General features: G+C 37.6%; 1 protein-coding gene across 1 annotated transcript in view; it reads left to right on the top strand.

The window, feature by feature from the left end:
• Positions 1–18,842, top strand: part of CAPZA2 (capping actin protein of muscle Z-line subunit alpha 2) — a 45,874-nt gene that overhangs the window by 11,780 nt on the left and 15,252 nt on the right. Inside the window, exons 2-4 of the mRNA XM_049894796.1 lie at positions 2,835–2,898; positions 10,829–10,880; positions 14,328–14,391. Coding sequence (XP_049750753.1) covers positions 2,835–2,898; positions 10,829–10,880; positions 14,328–14,391 — 180 coding nt within the window. The remainder of the gene's footprint in view (positions 1–2,834; positions 2,899–10,828; positions 10,881–14,327; positions 14,392–18,842) is intronic.

The raw sequence follows: 18,842 nt of genomic DNA, 5'->3' as shown, positions 1-18,842 counted from the left end.
ATTCATATTTTTTCAACAAATACTTGAGAGCCTGCTATGTGCCAGGCACCATTCTAAGCATTCACATTTGGAAGTATTTAGGCAAAAACCCATTGCTGTCTAGTCAGTTCCAACTCATGGCAACTCCATCTGTTACGGAGTAGGATTATTCCATAGGGTTTTCATGGCTGTAAACTTTACAGGGAAGGAGCCCTGGTGGCGCAGTGGTTTGGTACTTAGTTGCTAACCAAAAGGTCGGGGTTTGAACCCACTAGCCGGTCCATGGGAGAAAGATGTGGCAGTCTGCTTCTGTGAAGATTTACAGCTTTAGAAATCCTGCGGGGCAGTTCTGCTCTGTCCTACAGGGGTGCTTTGAGTCAGAGTCAACTCGACAGCAGTGGGTTTGGTTTTGGGGTAACCTTTACAGAAGCAGACAGCCAGGCCTTCCTTGGTGCTGTTGGATGGGTTTGAACTGCCGGCATTTAGGTTAGTAGTCAAGCACAAACTGTTTGCACCACTTAAGGACCTCAGATATGGCAGTATATAGGGAAAAAAAAAAACTCTTCCTAATAGAAGAGATCTTGCATCGTAGTAGGAAGAAAAATCGTAGTGAATTATATAGTAATGAGAACTATAGAGGAAAATGAATCAGGGAAGGGGGAATTGGTTGTTGTGGGGAGAGGGGGGAAAGGAAATGGGGGTGCTTTAAAAAAAGAAAGTGCTATCGCAGTTTAGAAGAGAGCTGGTGTTACTGTAAGGGGTATAACATTTAGAGAATGTGTCGTTAAGCTGAGCCTGAAAGGATTCATACTTGATATGGGGAAAGGACATTCCCATGACAACATCATAATTAAGAAATGGAGTGTGCTTGGTATAGGTCGAAGGGGGATTGTGTCAGGCCTGTTTGTGATGTAAGATAGTTTTTGACAAAGAGTAGGGGGGAGTAATTATAGTAGTACTGCCAGGAAGAGTAATCTGATGATGAGTAAGATTGATTGGAACAGAGAAATTGGAGGCAGAATTATAGCAGGCTGAGCAGAAACAGAGGCCTGCATGTTAGGGAAGTCACGGTGGGAATGATCACTAGGTGGTTATTGCCAGAGAGGTCATTTCGGAGGTTTCAAGAATGGATGGTTAGGAGAATGGTATTTTCCTTAATAGAGAAGAAACACGATGGGAAGAGCTGGTTTAGCAGGAAAGATAATTAGTCCACTTTTGAGCATCATCATACTGAGGTACTTGTAGATACTTAGCAAAATGGTACTAGGGCTCAAAGGAGTGATCAGGACTGAGGATAGAAAACTGGCACTTTGTTGAATAGAAGCCATAGTTGAAGCCAAGAGACTGCTTAGGCAAACATAGAAAACAGACAAGAATGCCTGTATTTAGATTTGTGGAAGAATAACAGTGACCCCAGAAGTTACTTAGGTTATCTAAGCAAATAACCTAGAGCAGTGGTTCTCAGTTCTGACTACCCAATAGAATCACCTGGGAAGCTTTAAAAAATTACCAATACCCAGGTCCTACCCCAGAGCAATTAAAATGGAATCTTTTGATGTCACTTTAAAATTTTGCCAGTTGATTGTTGTAACTAGGGTAAGAATTACCTGTTTGAAGGAATCCAGGCAAAGAAGAGAGTTGAAAAAAAAAAAAAAATGGAGGTGGTAGGTAGTGGCAAAATATAGGTTATTTTACTTGGAGACTAGGCAGTCACCTTTGAGGAATAGTTGAGCAGATGGCAGACAGGAGATTACAAGAAATTAAGAACATGCAGTAAGAAAGTGGGGGCCCCAGATGTGGCTCGGTCAACAAGATCACTGGTGCTACCGATGCTGCTTGTCTGAGGACCACACTTTTAGGAATACTGCTTGAACTTATTGAAAGGCCGTAGTATATGGGTTGGAATACTATTATAAATGCTCAGGATTCTTTCACAGAACTAATTATGTAATACTGGCTACCGTTTGGAGCCCCGATGGCGCAGTGGTTAATAGCTACGGCAAGCTATGGCTGCTAACCAAAAGGTCAGCAGTTTGAATCCACCAGCCGCTCCTTGGAAACTCTATGGGGTGGTTCTACTCTGTCCTTTAGGGTCGCTATGAGTCGGAATCAACTCAGTGGCAGTGGGTTTGGTCTGGGTTTGAGTCTGAGTACCATTTAGAGTTCCCAATAGTTACATTAGTGATTGATTCCTTTGTTTTATGCTATACCTGCCATACATCTGTTGATATTTTATCTCTCACTTACCTTTGAACTAAAATCTCCTAAGATCCAGTCAAGTCTCATGTTAAGCCTTTTTTGAACTTAGATTTTTCTTTTCCTCTTCCTTTCTACATTTTTCACTAATTTGTGGCTTTATAAACACATAAAGACATCTGTTTTCATCATTGTACCTAAATGTATCTTGTTTCTTCACGCATACAGATTTTCTTGAATAATAATTTAAAAGAAAAAAATTGCTTGTAAGAAAATGGTTATCTTTAGGCAACTTTGCATTTTTAAGCATTTTAAATATTTTATTCTGCATTCAGTCAGTGTGTTGTGATTATATTAAATGATTGAGATAGTAGTAAACTTAAGGTGTTTGGAGCCCTGGTGGTTCAGTAGTTAGGAGCTCTCTTGCTGACCAAAAAGTTGGCGGTTCAAATCCACCGCCGCTCCTTGGAAAACCTATGGGGCAGTTCTGCCCTGCCCCGTAGGGTCACTATGAGTCCGAATCAACTCGACCGCAATGGGTCTTGTTTGGGTTAAGCCATTTTCAGTAAAGCTTTGAAGTGGTGTAAGTTTACATGTGTTTTGGTAAGTGTAGCAGAGGCCTATGCCATGGAACATTTATATTTTCATTTCTGTTGTAGGTGCGTATAGCAGCAAAATTCATCACTCATGCCCCTCCAGGAGAATTTAATGAGGTGTTTAACGGTGAGTGTTAAATTTATAACGCCAAGGCTTGATATATCAAGTGTTCATTTAAAAAAAAAAAAATTTACATAACCAAAATAATTGAGTTACGAGAACTGTACAGAAATGTACTTACTTGCTGTATTACAATGAAAATTTTTGTCAGTCTGAATTTTGTAATGGCTGAAATAAAATGTACTTGTGAAATAAGTGATAATCGTGTTTGAACAAATTAACCCTCATAAAGTAATAAATAGAATATTAGACATTGACTGTAGTCTCATTCCTGGAAAGTAGTATCTTTTTTGATAAGCTTTTATTTAAATGAAACTACAAGCACATACAGTAGATATTTCTTCAATGGAACATTTAAATTTAAAAAGACAAGAAATTTTTCATTTTAACATTTTTTAGAACTATGAAATGTATTTTTGTCCTTCTTTTAAAGAAAAACCTACTAGGTCAATCTGCACAGCCAAAAATGGGGAAGAAATGTTTCACCATGCTTAGAAGATGACAGAACATGTAAAAACAATTTGTTATTTAAATTATATCTAGTAAATCAGTTCACAGCATGTCTTTCTTGAAACCTCATTGGCAGGTGTTTTTATTATTAGTCACCTATAGACCAGAAATTTAAATAGTCTCTTGGTTGCTGTTTAACAGTAAATCCTCTTTGGCAGTAAGATTGATATAGTTGAAACAATTGCCAGGAAAATAGCCTGTAGTGATCTTTTAGAAAAATTGAAGCAGTTATGAGGATAAGTTAAGGAACCCTGGTGGTGCATTGGTTAACCGCTTGGCTGCTAACTGAAAGGTCAGTGGTTTGAGCCCACCAGCAGCTAGCCCCTCTGGAGAAAAGACCTGGCAGTCTCCTTTCATAAAGATTAATGCCGTCGAGTCAATTCTGACTCATAGTGACCCTATAGGACAGAGTAGAACTGCCCCATAGGGTTTCCAAGGCTGTAATTTTTATGGATGCAGACAGCCACATCCTTCTCCCAGTGAACGGCTGGTGGGTTCAAACCATTCATCTCTTGGTTAGCAGCTAAGTGCTTTATCCACTGCACCGCCGGAACTCCTTCCATAAAGATTACAGCCTGGGAGACCCTATGGGGCAGGTTCTACTCTATCATATAGGGTTGCTATGAGGTAAAATTGACTCAGTGGCACACAACGACTTCAAGGATAAGTTACCACAAATACTTTAAATGTGTATTTTTACTGCATATATATATTTGACCCTCGCCATGTCTTAAAATTGTTTCTACACAGGGCTCTTTGGTTTCATTTTTTTAAGATTTTACTCAATAGTAAACTATTTAAATATATTTTTAATATATATATTTTTAAAGAAGTTTAATCACTCGTTTTCATTCATAGTATTATAAAGGAACCTCAAAAAGATGAGGCAGAAATTGTATAAAGTTAAAACTACCCTTGAAAATCCCTTAAATCATCAGCAAACTGTAATAATACATGATATAGTACATAAAATTACATATGGTAGTTCTTATGCATTCTAAAATTACAAAATCTGAAAATTACAATAATTCTGCCTTTTAAGACTACTATAAAATCTCATTTTCACTGCTATTTCTGTTGATAATCTTGGCATCAGAATGATTCTGAGAGAAGCCATACAATTTCACTATTGAGAAGTCATAAAATCTTGCCAGTTCAGTGGTTCTCAAATGCTGTTTCCTAGACTGCCAAGTTAGAATTACTGAAACTTGTATTTCTGATCTTTCTCATAGACTGATGTGACACATTTGGTTTGGGACTCTGAAATCTATCCATCTATATTTTTAAAGTCTCCCACTGTTCATCTAATCATTGTGATACTTAATCCTGACTTGGGACCCATTATTTTTCCCGTTTGGAACTGGAAAAGATACACTGCCATGCAATACCATTGTTTATTATTATGTTTAAAATACTGAAGATGAAAGAATAGTGTTTATCAAATAGATCCTCCTGGTTTGCTCTGTGGGATAGAAATAAGTGTGATTGTAAAGTTGTGCACTTTTGTAGGTATTTAGGCAGAAGATTCCATTGTTTAAAATCAGTTAATTTTGAGATAGTACCATTTTAGTCTCCTGCGTGTCTGTCAGTTTGTCGTACTGTGGGGGCTTGTGTGGTGCTGGAAGCTATGCCACCGGTATTCAGATACCAGCAGGGTCACCCATGGAGGACAGATTTTAGCCAGGCTTCCAGACTAAGACAGACTAGGAAGAAGGACCCGGCAGTCTACTTCTGAAAAGCATTAGCCAGTGAAAACCTTATGAATAGCAGCGGAACATTGTCTGATATAGTGCTGGAAGATGAGCCCCCCAGGTTGGAAGGCACTCAAAAGATGACTGGGGAAGAGCTGCCTCCTCAAAGTAGAGTCGACCTTAATGATGCGGATGGAGTAAAGCTTTCGGAACCTTCATTTGCTGATGTGGCATGACTCAAAATGAGAAGAAACAGCTGCAAACATCCATTAATAATCGGAACCTGGAATGTACGAAGTTTGAATCTAGGAAAATTGGAAATCGTCAAAAATGAAATGGAACGCATAAACATCGATATCCTAGGCATTAGTGAACTGAAATGGACTGGTATTGGCCATTTTGAATCAGACAATCATATAGTCTACTATGCTGGGAATGACAACTGGAAGAGGACTGGTGTTGCATTCATCTTCAAAAAGAACGTTTCAAGATCTATCCTGAAGTACAACACTGTCAGTGATAGGATAATATCCATACGCCTACAAGGAAGACCAGTTAATATGACTGTTATTCAAATTTACGCACCAACCACTAGGGCCAAAGATGAAGAAATAGATTTTTATCAGCTGCTGCAGATCTGAAATTGATGGAACAGGCAATCAAGATGCATTGATAATTACTGGCGATTGGAATGCAAAAGTTGGAAACAAGGAAGAAGGATCAGTAGTTGGAAAATATGGCCTTGGTGATAGAAACAATACCGGAGATCGAATGATAGAATTTTGCAAGACCAATGACTTCTTCATTGCAAATACCTTCTGTCACCAACATACACGGCGACTATACACATGGACCTCGCCAGATGGAACACACAGAAATCAAATTGACTACATCTGTGGAAAGAGACGATGGAAAAGCTCAATATCATCAGTCAGAACAAGGCCAGGGGCTGACTGTGGAACAGACCACCAATTGCTCATATGCAAGTTCAAGCTGAAACTGAAGAAAATCAGAGCAAGTCCACGAGAGCCAAAATATGACCTTGAGTATATCCCACCTGAATTTAGAGACCATTTGAAGAACAGATTTGACGCATTGAACACTAGTGACCGAAGACCAGACGAGTTGTGGAATGACATCAAGGACATCATCCATGAAGAAAGCAAGAGGTCACTGAAAAGACAGGAAAGGAAAAAAAGACCAAGGTGGATGTCAGAGGAGACTCTGAAACTTGCTCTTGAGCGTCGAGCAGCTAAAGCAAAAGGAAGAATTCATGAAGTAAAGAAACTGAACAGAAGATTTCAAAGGGCCTCTTGAGAAGAGAAAATCAAGTATTATAATGACATGTGCAAAGAGCTGGAAATAGAAACCCAAAAGGGAAGAACATGCTTGGCATTTCTCAAGCTGAACTGAAGAAAAAATTCAAGCCTCGAGTTGCAGTAGTGAAGGATTCCATGGGAAAAATATTAAATGATGCAGGAAGCATCAAAAGAAGATGGAAGGAATACACAGAGTCATTATACCAAAAAGAATTAGTCGATATTCAACCATTTCAAGAGGTGGCATATGATCAGGAACCGATGGTACTGAAGGAAGAAGTCCAAGCTGCTCTGAAGACATTGGCGAAAAACAAGGCTCCAGGAATTGATGGAATATCAATTGAGATGTTTCAACAAACAGATGCAGTGCTGGAGGTGCTCACTCGTCTATGCCAAGAAATATGGAAGACAGCTTCCTGGCCAACTGACTGGAAGAGATCCATATTTATGCCTATTCCCAAGAAAGGTAATCCAACCGAATGTGGAAATTATAGAACAATATCATTAATATCACACGCAAGCAAAATTCTGCTGAAGATCATTCAAACACGGCTGCAGCAGTATACCCACAGGGAACTGCCAGAAATTCAGGCCAGTTTCAGAAGTGGAAGTGGAACCAGGGATATCATTGCTGATGTCAGATGGATCCTGGCTGAAAGCAGAGAACACCAGAAGGATGTTTACCTGTGTTTTATTGATTATGCAAAGGCATTGGACTGTGTGGATCATAACAAACTGTGGATAACACTGCGAAGAATGGGAATTCCAGAACACTTAATTGTGCTCACGAGGAACCTTTACATAGATCAAGAGGCAGTTGTTTGGACAGAACAAGGGGATACTAATTGGTTTAAAGTCAGGAAAGGTGTGCATCAGGGTTGTGTTCTTTCACCATACCTATTTAATCTGTATGCTGAACAAATAATCGGAGAAGCTGGACTATGTGAAGAAGAATGGGGCATCAGGATTGGAGGAAGGCTCATTAACAACCTGCGTTATGCAGCTGACACAACTTTACTTGCTTAAAGTGAGGAGGACTTGAAGCACTTACTAATGAGGATCAAAGACCACAGCCCTCAGTATGGATTACACCTTAATGTAAAGAAAACAAAAATCCTCACAGCTGGACCAATGAGCAACATCATGATAAACGGAGAAAAGATTGAAGTTGTCAAGGATTTCATTTTACTTGGATCCACAATCAATAGCCGTGGAAGCAGCAGTCAAGGAATCAAACGCATTGCATTTGGCAAATCTGCTGCAAAGGACCTCTTCAAAGTGTCGAAGAGCAAAAATGTCACCCTGAAGACTAAGGTGCGCCTGACCCAAGCCATGGTATTTTCAGTTGTGTCATATGCATGTGAAAGCTGGACAGTGAATAAGGAAGACCGAAGAAGAGTTGACGCCTTTGAATTGTGGTGTTGGCGAAGAATATTGAATATACCATGGACTGCCAAAAGATCGAACAAATCTGTCTTAGAAGAAGTACAACCAGAATGCTCCTTGGACGCAAGGATGGTGAGACTGCGTCTTACATACTTTGGACTTGTTGTCAGGAGGGATCAGTCCCTGGAGGACGTCATGCTTGGCAGAGTACAGGGTCAGCGGAAAAGAGGAAGACCCTCAACGAGGTGGATTGACACAGTGGCTGCCATAATGAGCTCAGGCATAACAACGGTTGTAAAGATGGCGCAGAACCGGGCAGTGCATAGGGTCTGTTGTGCACAGGGTCGCTGTGAGTCGGAACCGACTCGACGGCACCTAACAACAACACCATTTTAGTGATTTGCAAAAGAGATTGTTTTTAAATCAGGGACTATTGCTGAAAAGGGATAATGTGAATAGGCAAAATTTTTTTCTTTTGAAACAGATAGCTTTATTTTTATAAAAATGATCCATAGTCATTCTGAAAAACGTTTCCAGAATGCAGAAAAAAACCTAATGGGGAGAATGCTGACACCTTGAGGGGAATGAAACCAAGGCAATGAAACACTTTCTGTACAAACTATTGAATGGGATTCTAATTTGCTTTGTAAACTTTCAGCTAATGCACAATAGACAAAAATAACCTAAAGATTACACAGAATTCTACCACCTAGTTCGCCATTATTTGCATGAAGTGCTTCCAACACCTCTCAATTGAGACACAGTACAGGTATAATAATACTGTCTATGCCAAATTTCTACCTCCTGTTTATTATATGATGGACATATTGCTATATTGATAACATTATTTCTAATGGTTGCCCAATTTTACACTGTATATAAGAACTGTAACCTTTTTATGTTATGTTTAATCAGTTCCTTAATGGGAGATGAAAGAAAAAACCAGACCCATTGCCATCAAGTCATTTGCGACTCCTAGCTACTCCGTGTGTGGCATAGTAGGAGTGCTCCATCAGGTTTTCTTGACTATAGCATTTGTAGAAGCAGATTGCCAGCCTTTTCTTCCACAGTGCCACTGGGTCGGTTTGAACCTCCAACCTTTAGGTTAGTAGTGGAGCACAAACCATTTGCACCACCAAGTGACGTTTAATGGGAGATAGGTTATTATAAGATTATAAGCAATATTTGTGCGTATGATTTTTTGTATCTGGGCAGCAGTCATCTGAGGGTAAAAAGAAAGTGGCATTACCTAGTCAAAAGGTCTGGATATTTTAACTTTTTTTTTTTGCATATTGCTAAATTGCCATCAGAAAGATAATATATTACCATCAGCAATACATAAAAGTACTCATTCTTTTAGTCCTCCCCTCGTCACTCACTGACAGTTGGTTATTTGGAGGTATTTTAATCCTGAACATTTTAATGAGGAAAATGATTGTTTTTATTGCCTTTTTTTATTTGATGAGGTTTCAGGTCTTTTCATCTGCTTATTAGATTTTTGGTCAGTTCTATAAAAGAAATGCATTTGTGCAATTTGCTTATTTTTCTTTCAGTGTGGTTTTTATTGTCTTTTTCTTTGTAAGATCTATATTCACTGTCATATTGCAATTTAACTCTGTCTATAGTATTTTGGGAGCCCTTGGTTGCGTAGTGGTTAAGAGCTTGGCTGCTAAACTAAAAGGTGGGCAGTTGAATGCACCAGCTGCTCCTTGGAAACCCTATGGGGCAGTTCGGTTCTGTCCTATAGGGTCGCTGTGAGTTGGAATCAACTCAAGGACAATGGATTTGGTTTGGGTTTTTATAGTATTTTGGAAGTAGGCAGGAAATTAATAAAAATGACAGTATCGGTAAATTAATATGTCTTCAGTCAACCTTTGTAATAATTTAACATCTGTGAATAAAAAATATTACCAAACTCATAAACAAAATGAAGCAACTGTATATACTAGGAAAAATATATGTAGGCAATATGCATCCCATTAGATGTTAAAAGACATGACTCAACGATTTACTGAAAGAGGAATAATTAGAAAACATGTGTTTTAAAAATAACAAAATTCCTTATAAAGAAATGAAAATGTTTAAAAGTTATTGATTTTATTAAAATAATTAAAATTTAGAATATTAGCCAATATTTATATGATAATAACTAAAGGATTTTTTTCTATAAATGTTTGTTAAACAAGTAATTTTTTTTTCATTTAATGGACTGTTTATATGAAGTCATTCAAATCATGAAGTAAAAACAGTAAAAACTTCAAAAGGCATTTACTGAAAAAGTTAGGGTTTTTAAATATACTTTATGGTAACAATTATGTAAAGTAACCAAGTGAGAGGAAATACACCAAGATTAGGATAGAATTTTGTTTGGTGAAATTATGGGTGATTTTTTCTTTTATATTTACAAAATGCTTTGATTTTCCAATAAAAGATGTTATTTTTAATGTCATGTTTTAATGATAAATAGCCAAATGTCTACATAATAATTGAATCTAAAATTAGGGCAGAATTAGGAATCAACAACCAGTAACACCAAATCAAATAAGGCTGAGTTATTTGATTGGATAAAGTTATCCAACTTAATAAATTCATCTGTTGCTTGAACACAATCATCCTAAGGACAGAAATAGCTACATCTAGAGTCTGTTTACAAGCTGTTTCTTTTCTGGACATCTTATCGCACCATCTTTCTGGCGTAGCTTATCTCCACGTTAGTACTCTGGAGATAACAGCCTGCCTCATCTACTGTGAAGGGTATGAAATAACATGATTTCATTCCCTCTCCTAGTTCTTAACCAAAATCTATTTTGTTTTTGTTGTTTATTTTTTAATGCAGTGGTGTGCGCTCGTGTGTGTGTGGTTATTTTAGGCATCTGGGTGATATTTTGATGTTGCTTGCATTTGGGGGAGGTGGGTATTAATATAAAAAAAAAATTTATATATGACCCAAATAATCAGCTTTTGTTGCATTCTTCAAACATAGAAAAATTTATACAGAAAACAAATAATTTTTTTTTTTTTTGGTTATAGATGTTCGGTTACTGCTTAACAATGATAATCTTCTCAGGGAAGGAGCAGCCCAGTAAGTAGTGTATATAACATTAACATAACAAAAGTTACGTAGGGGAGTAAATGTTTTCAAAGTGGTTTTTGAGCACTAATCTTTGAAACATATTTGCACATCAAGTTCAAATTATATAGTTATGTAAGCCTAGTATAATATTTTTGGTGACGGGGACATAGAGACACAACTATAATGAGAGATTCTCTATTCTGTGCATGTGTATTGTATGTGTTTGACAGTGACTTTATAGACTCTGTTAATGCTATTCTGACATATGCAAAATTGGATGAAATTATTTTTTTAAAGCTTTGATTTTTGAAATTGTGATTGCTTTAACTTTTATGTAGATTTTACATTTTTGTTACATTTTTGACCCTAGTAGATTGATCTTTGAGGACTGGGAGTTTATTTATTCTTGAATACCAAACATAGTACCTCACACATGGTACTTAATTTAAATGTTTTCTGAATTTGTGAGTGATTCAAAGACTAGCCAAACCCATTGCCCTCCAGTCGGCTCTGACTCATAGCTACCCCGTAGGACAGAGTAGAACTGCCACATAGGGTTTCCAAGGCTGTGAATATTTATGGAAGCACACTGCCACATTTTTCTCTTGCCAAGACCTTATCCACCGGGCACCAGGGTTCCTTGATTCAAAGATCAGACCGTTCTAAATCCTGACACATTGTCTTTGAACAAGTGACCACAGGTAAGACTTCCTACAACTATGTTAGGATTTCAGAGAAATAATTGATTCTCTCCCCACTCCTATCTCCTAAAATAAGGCCTGGGGTCTCATATTTTAGGCTAACTTTTTAACAGATTTTTGGTCCTTACGAAGAGTGTTTAGTATCCGTTCAGCCAGCTAATTTTCCTCCTAGTATATATGTATATACTACCCAATATGCGAAATCCAAACTAACGGGGAAACAGGATTCTAATAGTGAATAATCGAATAAGGAAAATGATGAGGCTAAAGTGTGGGAAAAGCCAAACCAAACCTATTGCCATTGAGGCGATTCCAACTCAGAGCAATTCTATAGGACAGAGTAGATCTGCTCAGTTGGGTTTCCAAGGAGCAGCTGGTGGATTTAAACTGCTGACCTTTTAGTTAGCAGCCTGAGCACCTAACTACTCTGCCACCAGGGCTCCTGAAAGTGTTGGAAAGACGTGATGAAAAATGTAAGATATGACTCGGTGACTGATTAATAGTAAATGGTGTAGAAATCTAAATGTAGGAACCAGGTAGCCTAGAAATGGATGACTGGGCCACAGAACTCCACAGGGGCAGGGAAAGCATCATTTTCCCTTTATCTAGTGGAGTGTTGGGCATACGTAAGAGCTTAATAAATATTTGCATGGATGGTTAGAGGAGTGAGTGAGTGGATGCTGAGTAGGTGGGTAGGGTGAGTTTTCTGAACTGCAAGGGGCTTAGCAGTCATCTAGTCCAAACCCCTCTTTTTGTAGATGAGGTAAGTGGGGCCCATACTAGCTAATAACAGGGCTGGAACAAAATACAGATATTCTGACTCCTAGATTAGTGAGTACCAAGACTTTTGGTCCAGCATGGAACCAAATTACTATTTAACTATTTAAATTTACCACTTAATCATTGCTTTTACAGGAAGATGAATCCTAAATTATAAGTAATTTAGTTTACAAACATAACTTTTGAGATAAAGCTCATTTAAGGCCTAGTTTTTAACTGCCTAGCTATGTGGAAGCCATTCCTAGGAAAATGATAGTTTTAATGAATTAAAGTCAATAGTGAATAGCTCCTTCTTTCCGTCTCGTCCTCCATGCACCTCTGTATTCATCCCCATCTTTTTTGAGCATGCGGTGTCAAGAATTTGACAGCTAGCAATTTATTTCTACCTTGTTTTTACATTTTCTAGTCCCCTGCTAACTCATCAGTAGCGCTTTGCTCAATCAAACATTTCTTTCTAGGAATGACTTAGTAGCTAATTAAATACCCGAAAATTCAGTGTCATTTGAGAAACTTCCAAATAGATTAAGGTTAGAGATGTTTTCCTAAGTTTTTAAATTCTCAGTATCTTCTGTTAAGTAAAAACATTTCCAGGTTGTACACTCAACAAAATACAATGTGGTTTTTATGTAATTTTTTTCTATTAGGAAGATTTTTCCTACAAATATGTATTGATGTTATTATGTATTACCCATGTAAGAGTAGAGAGAGGCATTATTCTTGATCATTTCCTCCATGTATGACATGTGAGATCCATCTGGGGCAAATATTGCTTCCAGCAGCCGTATCTCAATATTTTTTAATCAGACTGTTAGCAGTTTTCACATGGATGTTTGTGATAGCCTGCCTGTTTTTCCTGACTGGTTGCTTCACTGCCCAATTCCTCATACACACTTTTGTTGTTGTTGTTGAGTGCTGTTGAGTCAGTTCCAAATCATAGCAATCGCCATGTGACAGAGTAGGGTTTTCTAGGCGGTAATCTTTACAGAGGAAGATCTCCAGGTCTTTATCCCTCAGAGCCGCTGGGTTCAGACCACCAACTTCTTGGTTAGCAGCCTAGCACTTTGCACCACCAAAGCTCATTTAATGTATACACTACTGCCAAATTAATCTTCCTTAGAAATAGTTTTCCTTTCTCAACAACTTCTGTGGCTCTGCTTTGCTTCCTAAGTAAAATAATTATCCCATCATTCTGAGCCTTGCAATTTTTTTGAAAGCTAACTGAACACCTGATATATGCCAGGCATTGAACTTGATGCTTTCTCTGATGTTGTATGTAGCCTATGCCTCCATCTTAGTTTCCCAAATGTCTCATTCACCAAAACTGTGCTCCAGCCAACTGCAATATTTATTATTTTTCTATGTGCTTTTTTGCCTATATGGTTCCCTCTAATTGAGATACACTTCCAGTTTTTCGAGCCATTTCTCAGTACCCCCTTCATTATGAAATCATCCCTGATTTTATTTTCTTCTTTTTTTGCTTCAACAGAATGTAATTCTTTTTTTATATTTTTCATGGTGCTTTATTAGTAATTCTCTTAGGTTAACTTTCTACTTTATTTTATAGCTATGTGTATCCATTATTTCTTCCATTCACCTGTAAGCCCTTGGATCATGGGATGTGTCTGATTATTCTCTCTCTCACAGCGCCTAATCTTGCCTGATATGTTGCATACTAAATATATCTTGAATAAATGGATATATAGGTGTATATCTTATAGATAGCTAACCTTTACTTTCTGGGTCCTGAATGAAAAGGACAATTATACTTACTGATTTCATTTTATGTTGCAAAAAGATAGCCATAGCCATATAATATTTATAGCTAGTATAAGATCAATAATGGAGAATTATAAATTTTACTTACTTTGTCATGTGCAATGCAGGAGAGTTTTATCGGCAGATGAATTGTTTGAATGTCATTTTTAAAAAAGCATTAAATGTGTATTTTAAGTAATTGACCTTTTTATTTTTTTAGTGCATTTGCACAGTATAACTTGGACCAGTTTACTCCAGTAAAAATTGAAGGTTATGAAGATCAGGTATGTTGCATGTAAATACAGGATCTGGCTATGGTTTTTTTCATGTAAAATGACTAATGTCTCCTGGAAGAATTGTGAAGTGGTATTAAAAAAAGAAAATATTAAAAAGAGAAAAAAATTGTTCATTGTAGTCATAGCCACTGATAGGGATTGAATTGTGGTATTTCTGTTATAGCAGCACTAGATAACTAAGATAGAATTTGGTACTGGCAGAGTGGGGTGTTCCAACAGATACCTAAAATGTGGAAGCGGTTTTGGAATTGGGTAATGGGTAGAGGCTAGAAGAGTTTTAAGGTACCTAACAGTAAAAGCCTAGATTGCCTTGAAGAAACTATTGGTAGAATTATGGTTGTCAAAGGCAGTTCTGGCAAGGGCTCAGAAGGAAGCGAGGAGACCTATAAAGTATCATCTTAGTGGGCACATAAGGCACCAGCAACAGAATGTTGCTACAAATGTGAACATTAAATATGCTCAGGTGAGGCTTTAAAAGAAAATAATGAACATGTGATCAGACATTGAAGGAAGAGTGATGTTTTTTAGGCAGTGGTGAAGAACTTGGCTGAATGTTTGGTGGAAGGTAGAACTTGTAAGTGATAAGCTTGGATATTTAGCTGGGGAGATTTCTTAGCAAGGTCTTAAAGAAGTCACATGGTTTCTCGTTAACACATGTAGTAAAATGTCAGAGGAAAGAGATGGACTTTAAAGTGAATTGTGCAAAATGAAAACAGAATTATTTCGAAAATTCTCTTGTACATAGTAAGGACACGTGTCCTAGAATGTTCACCAAGGACATGGCTGCACATCTTTTGTTAAAGAGATCAGGCCTGTGACTAATGGATCTAACCAACTACCACAGCAGAAAACCCATCAGCTTAGACTGAAGGGAACAGAGAAGGAACGAAAGAAAAGAATGCTGTCCCACCTGGAATTCTACAGGCAGGAAACAGGCTGAAGGAACTAAATTTTTTGTTCTGCAAGAAAAGGACCATCCCTGGAGCAGCTCAAAAATCGCAGAACTGTTAAAAGGAGCACAGGAAGCAGTGCTTTCTCAGCTTCAAAGGGTTGGGGCCATGATCTCCTGGATCCCAAAGGGGTGGGGCCACAGCCTCCTAGGTTTCAAAGAGTCAGATATTCACCAACTTGGTTCCTTAGTGTGAGGCTACCATTAAGGTGTGCCAGGGGATGGGGCCACCACCCAAAAGTGAGGGGCCAGGCTGCCATGCCCAAGGGCAGAAGAATGGGTCCTGCCAGAGCTGAAGGGGTGTGGTCTTCACTCAGATGGACTAGGAGAATGGTGCCACCTAAAGCTGGGGGAGCAGAGTTGCCATTCCAGTGGGCCTAGGAGGTGGAGCTGAAGCCCAAGGCCGAGGGCAAGACCACTGTCCAGATGGTCTTAGAGAACAGAGGGTTATTTTCAAGCCTTGAGAGCTAATGTAATTTGTTCTGCAGGGTTTTGGACTTGCTTGGTGCCTGTTATATCCCTTTCCCTCCACTTTCTCCCATTTGTAATGGGAAAGTCGACCTTGTGCCTGTTCTACCATTACACTTTGGAAGCAGACAACTTGTATTCTAGATTTCACAGGTTCACAGATGAAGAGGAATTTTGCCCCTGGAGGAAGTACGCCCACAGTTTCACCCGTATTTGATTTAGATGACTCAGAAGATGCGATTTTGGACTTGGAGTTGATTTAAGACTTTTGGGATGATGTGATGGGTGAATGTGTTTTGCATGTGGCAAGGACATGAATTTTGGGGGGCCAAAGGATAGCATCTTATGGGTTGAATTGTGTCCCCCCAAAATATGTGTTATGAATCTTAGCCTTTATACCTGTGGCTATAATCACATTTGGGAATGGGTTGTCTTTGTTATGTTAATGAGACAGGATTAGTGTGGAGTGTAACTTGAGTCAGCCCCTTTGGGGTTAAAAGAGATTAAACAAGCAAGCAAGAGAAGCAGAGATAGAAGATAGATGCTGAGCCATGTGAAGATTGCCCATGAGTAGAAGCTCAAAGAGATAAGGATCTTCCCCCAGAGCTGACAGAGAGAGAGAGCCTTCCTCTAGAGCCGGCACCCTGAGTTCAGATTTCTAGCCTCCTGAACTGTGAGAAAATAAATTTCTGATTGCTAAAGCCACCCACTTGTTGAATTTCTGTTATGGCAGCACCGGTAACCAAGACAGCCACTTATGGGAAAGTAATTGAAAATTTAGTTGCTATTGTTGAGACCAATAATTTCTGTAAGCAGAAAGTTCCTTTTAGAAATACTCAGATATAGTTTAAGATTTTAGAAAATAATTGCTTTAAATCTACTTTCTTGTTTTTTATAGGAAAAAATATCAATCCTATATTAATCCAAAATCTAGAATATATGTTAGTAAGATTTATATCATAATTTGGTTGCTCTGGAATTCTTCAGTTCTTCATGTGAGTAACTTAGCATTTAGTAATTATTAAAACTTTTCTTTCCAAAATGCAAGTTAGAACTTTGCTCAGCTAAGAAAAACCACAAAATGTCATTAGCATTGTGTTTTTGTTTTTGAGTTTTTGGTTTAGAGTTACTGATAATTGCATGGCGATTGTTTTAACTTATAATACGCTTTCATGAAGCACAATTTATATAAAATAATGTACGAAGGAGTTGGTAGTAGGGCATGGAGAAAGTGGTGCCAGTTAGTCCTTAGTGGCTAATGTCAAAGCTTGCATTTGGCATTATTCATTATATACATAGTGTTGGAGTTACAGGGAGAGAGTGAGACTAGACAGAAGATGACTTGTAATTGAAGGAAAAATATAAGCTTACATATTTAGATACGTGTGTATATATATATATATATGGATATATATATACACACACACTGCACTCATTTTGTTAATCTCCTGTATTTTATTCCTCTCAGGAGGTTTTGGTTTTATGAATTTTTAAACTCAAAAAATTCTGAATTTTTTTTTTTAGCTATTGAAAAATAGTGAATACTGTGATAATACTGCTGAATATCTTTGTACCTCTAGAGTATTGAGTATTGCTTTCTTAGGATAAATTTCTAAAAGAGGATTTGCCAGATCGAAGAAATCAATTTTTTTTTTAAGTTGAGTGATCTAAGACAATCTATTAGTTCATTCTGTTAACCAGTAAACCAAAGAAAAAGTTTATGGTGTATCAGTAGATGGCAAAAAGTCCAGCAGCCATGTTTCATTAAAAACAAAAACCGTAAGTAAAATAGGTATAGAAGAAAAAAACCTCTTAAATATAAATAGTACAAACACAAACAATTACAAAAAGGTAAGAAAATGAAAATTTGTGAAGCATTGAGAAAGAAGAGAATACTCTGGTGATGTGATTTATATATTTGGGAATACCAAGAGACTCTAGTAAAATTAACCCCCCCGCCAAAAAAAAATACTAGGCTTAATAGATTAATTTTGTAAGATGCCTAAATTTAAGGTAAGTATACAAAATTCATTAGCTTTCCTGTACTGCAGCAGGTAAGTACTTAAAACTAGAAATGGTGAAGGGGGATTACCATTTAAAATAGTGGTGAAAATGACACATTAACCTAGGAATAATCTTAGCAAGTAGAACTGCCCCATATGGTTTCCAAGGAGCACCTGGTGGATTCGAACTGCCTACCTTTTGGTTAGCAGCTATAGCTCTTAACCACTACACCATCAGGGTTTCCAGAAGAAAATAATAGACTTATTGAAACATAAAACAGTATCTAAACAATGGAAAGACATACCACATTTTATTCTTAGAAAGGCTATGTTACTGTTTTAATAGGTGAATTTAATGTAGTTTCAGTTAAATTTGTCAAAATTATAAAGTTTATATGAAAAAAATAAAAGCTCCAAATGACCAAATAGCAGAAGATACTTTACGTCCAGTGCAGTCAGATCTATGGTATTGTATAGAAAACTAGATCAGTAGAACAATCATAGACAAAAAAAACCCAACCAATTGCCATGCAATCATTATCGACTCATAGCAACCCTAAAGGACGGAGGAGAACTGCCTGATAGAGTTTCCAAGGAGCGCCTGGCGGATTCAGACTGCCAACCTTTTGACCAGCAGCCAAGCTCTTAACCACTGTGCCACCAGAACAAGCATAGAGAACTAGATTTTAGTCCCAGAATATGTGAAAATGTTTATAAATGACAGTTATAATTTAGTCAGACATATAATAAGAAACATTGGCACAACTGACTTCCAAGAAGAAAGTTAAGTTGAGGTCTCACAATATACAGAAATAAATTTCAGATGAAGTAAAAACTTGTGAAATGACTAAAGTTTTAGGAGAAAATTATACCCTATGTTCAATATAGGCCCGGGGAGACCATCTGAAACAAGACTGGAAATCCAGAAACAATGAATGGAAAGATGGACTTTTTTTTTTTTTTTACTAGATAATAATTTTTTAAACTGTGGTATAAATTTTTTGTTGTTAGGTGCCATC

The sequence above is a fragment of the Elephas maximus genome, chromosome 8 (genome assembly GCF_024166365.1).
Source record: "Elephas maximus indicus isolate mEleMax1 chromosome 8, mEleMax1 primary haplotype, whole genome shotgun sequence".
NCBI lineage: Eukaryota > Metazoa > Chordata > Mammalia > Proboscidea > Elephantidae > Elephas > Elephas maximus.
This window is presented reverse-complemented; position numbering and strand designations above follow the sequence as displayed.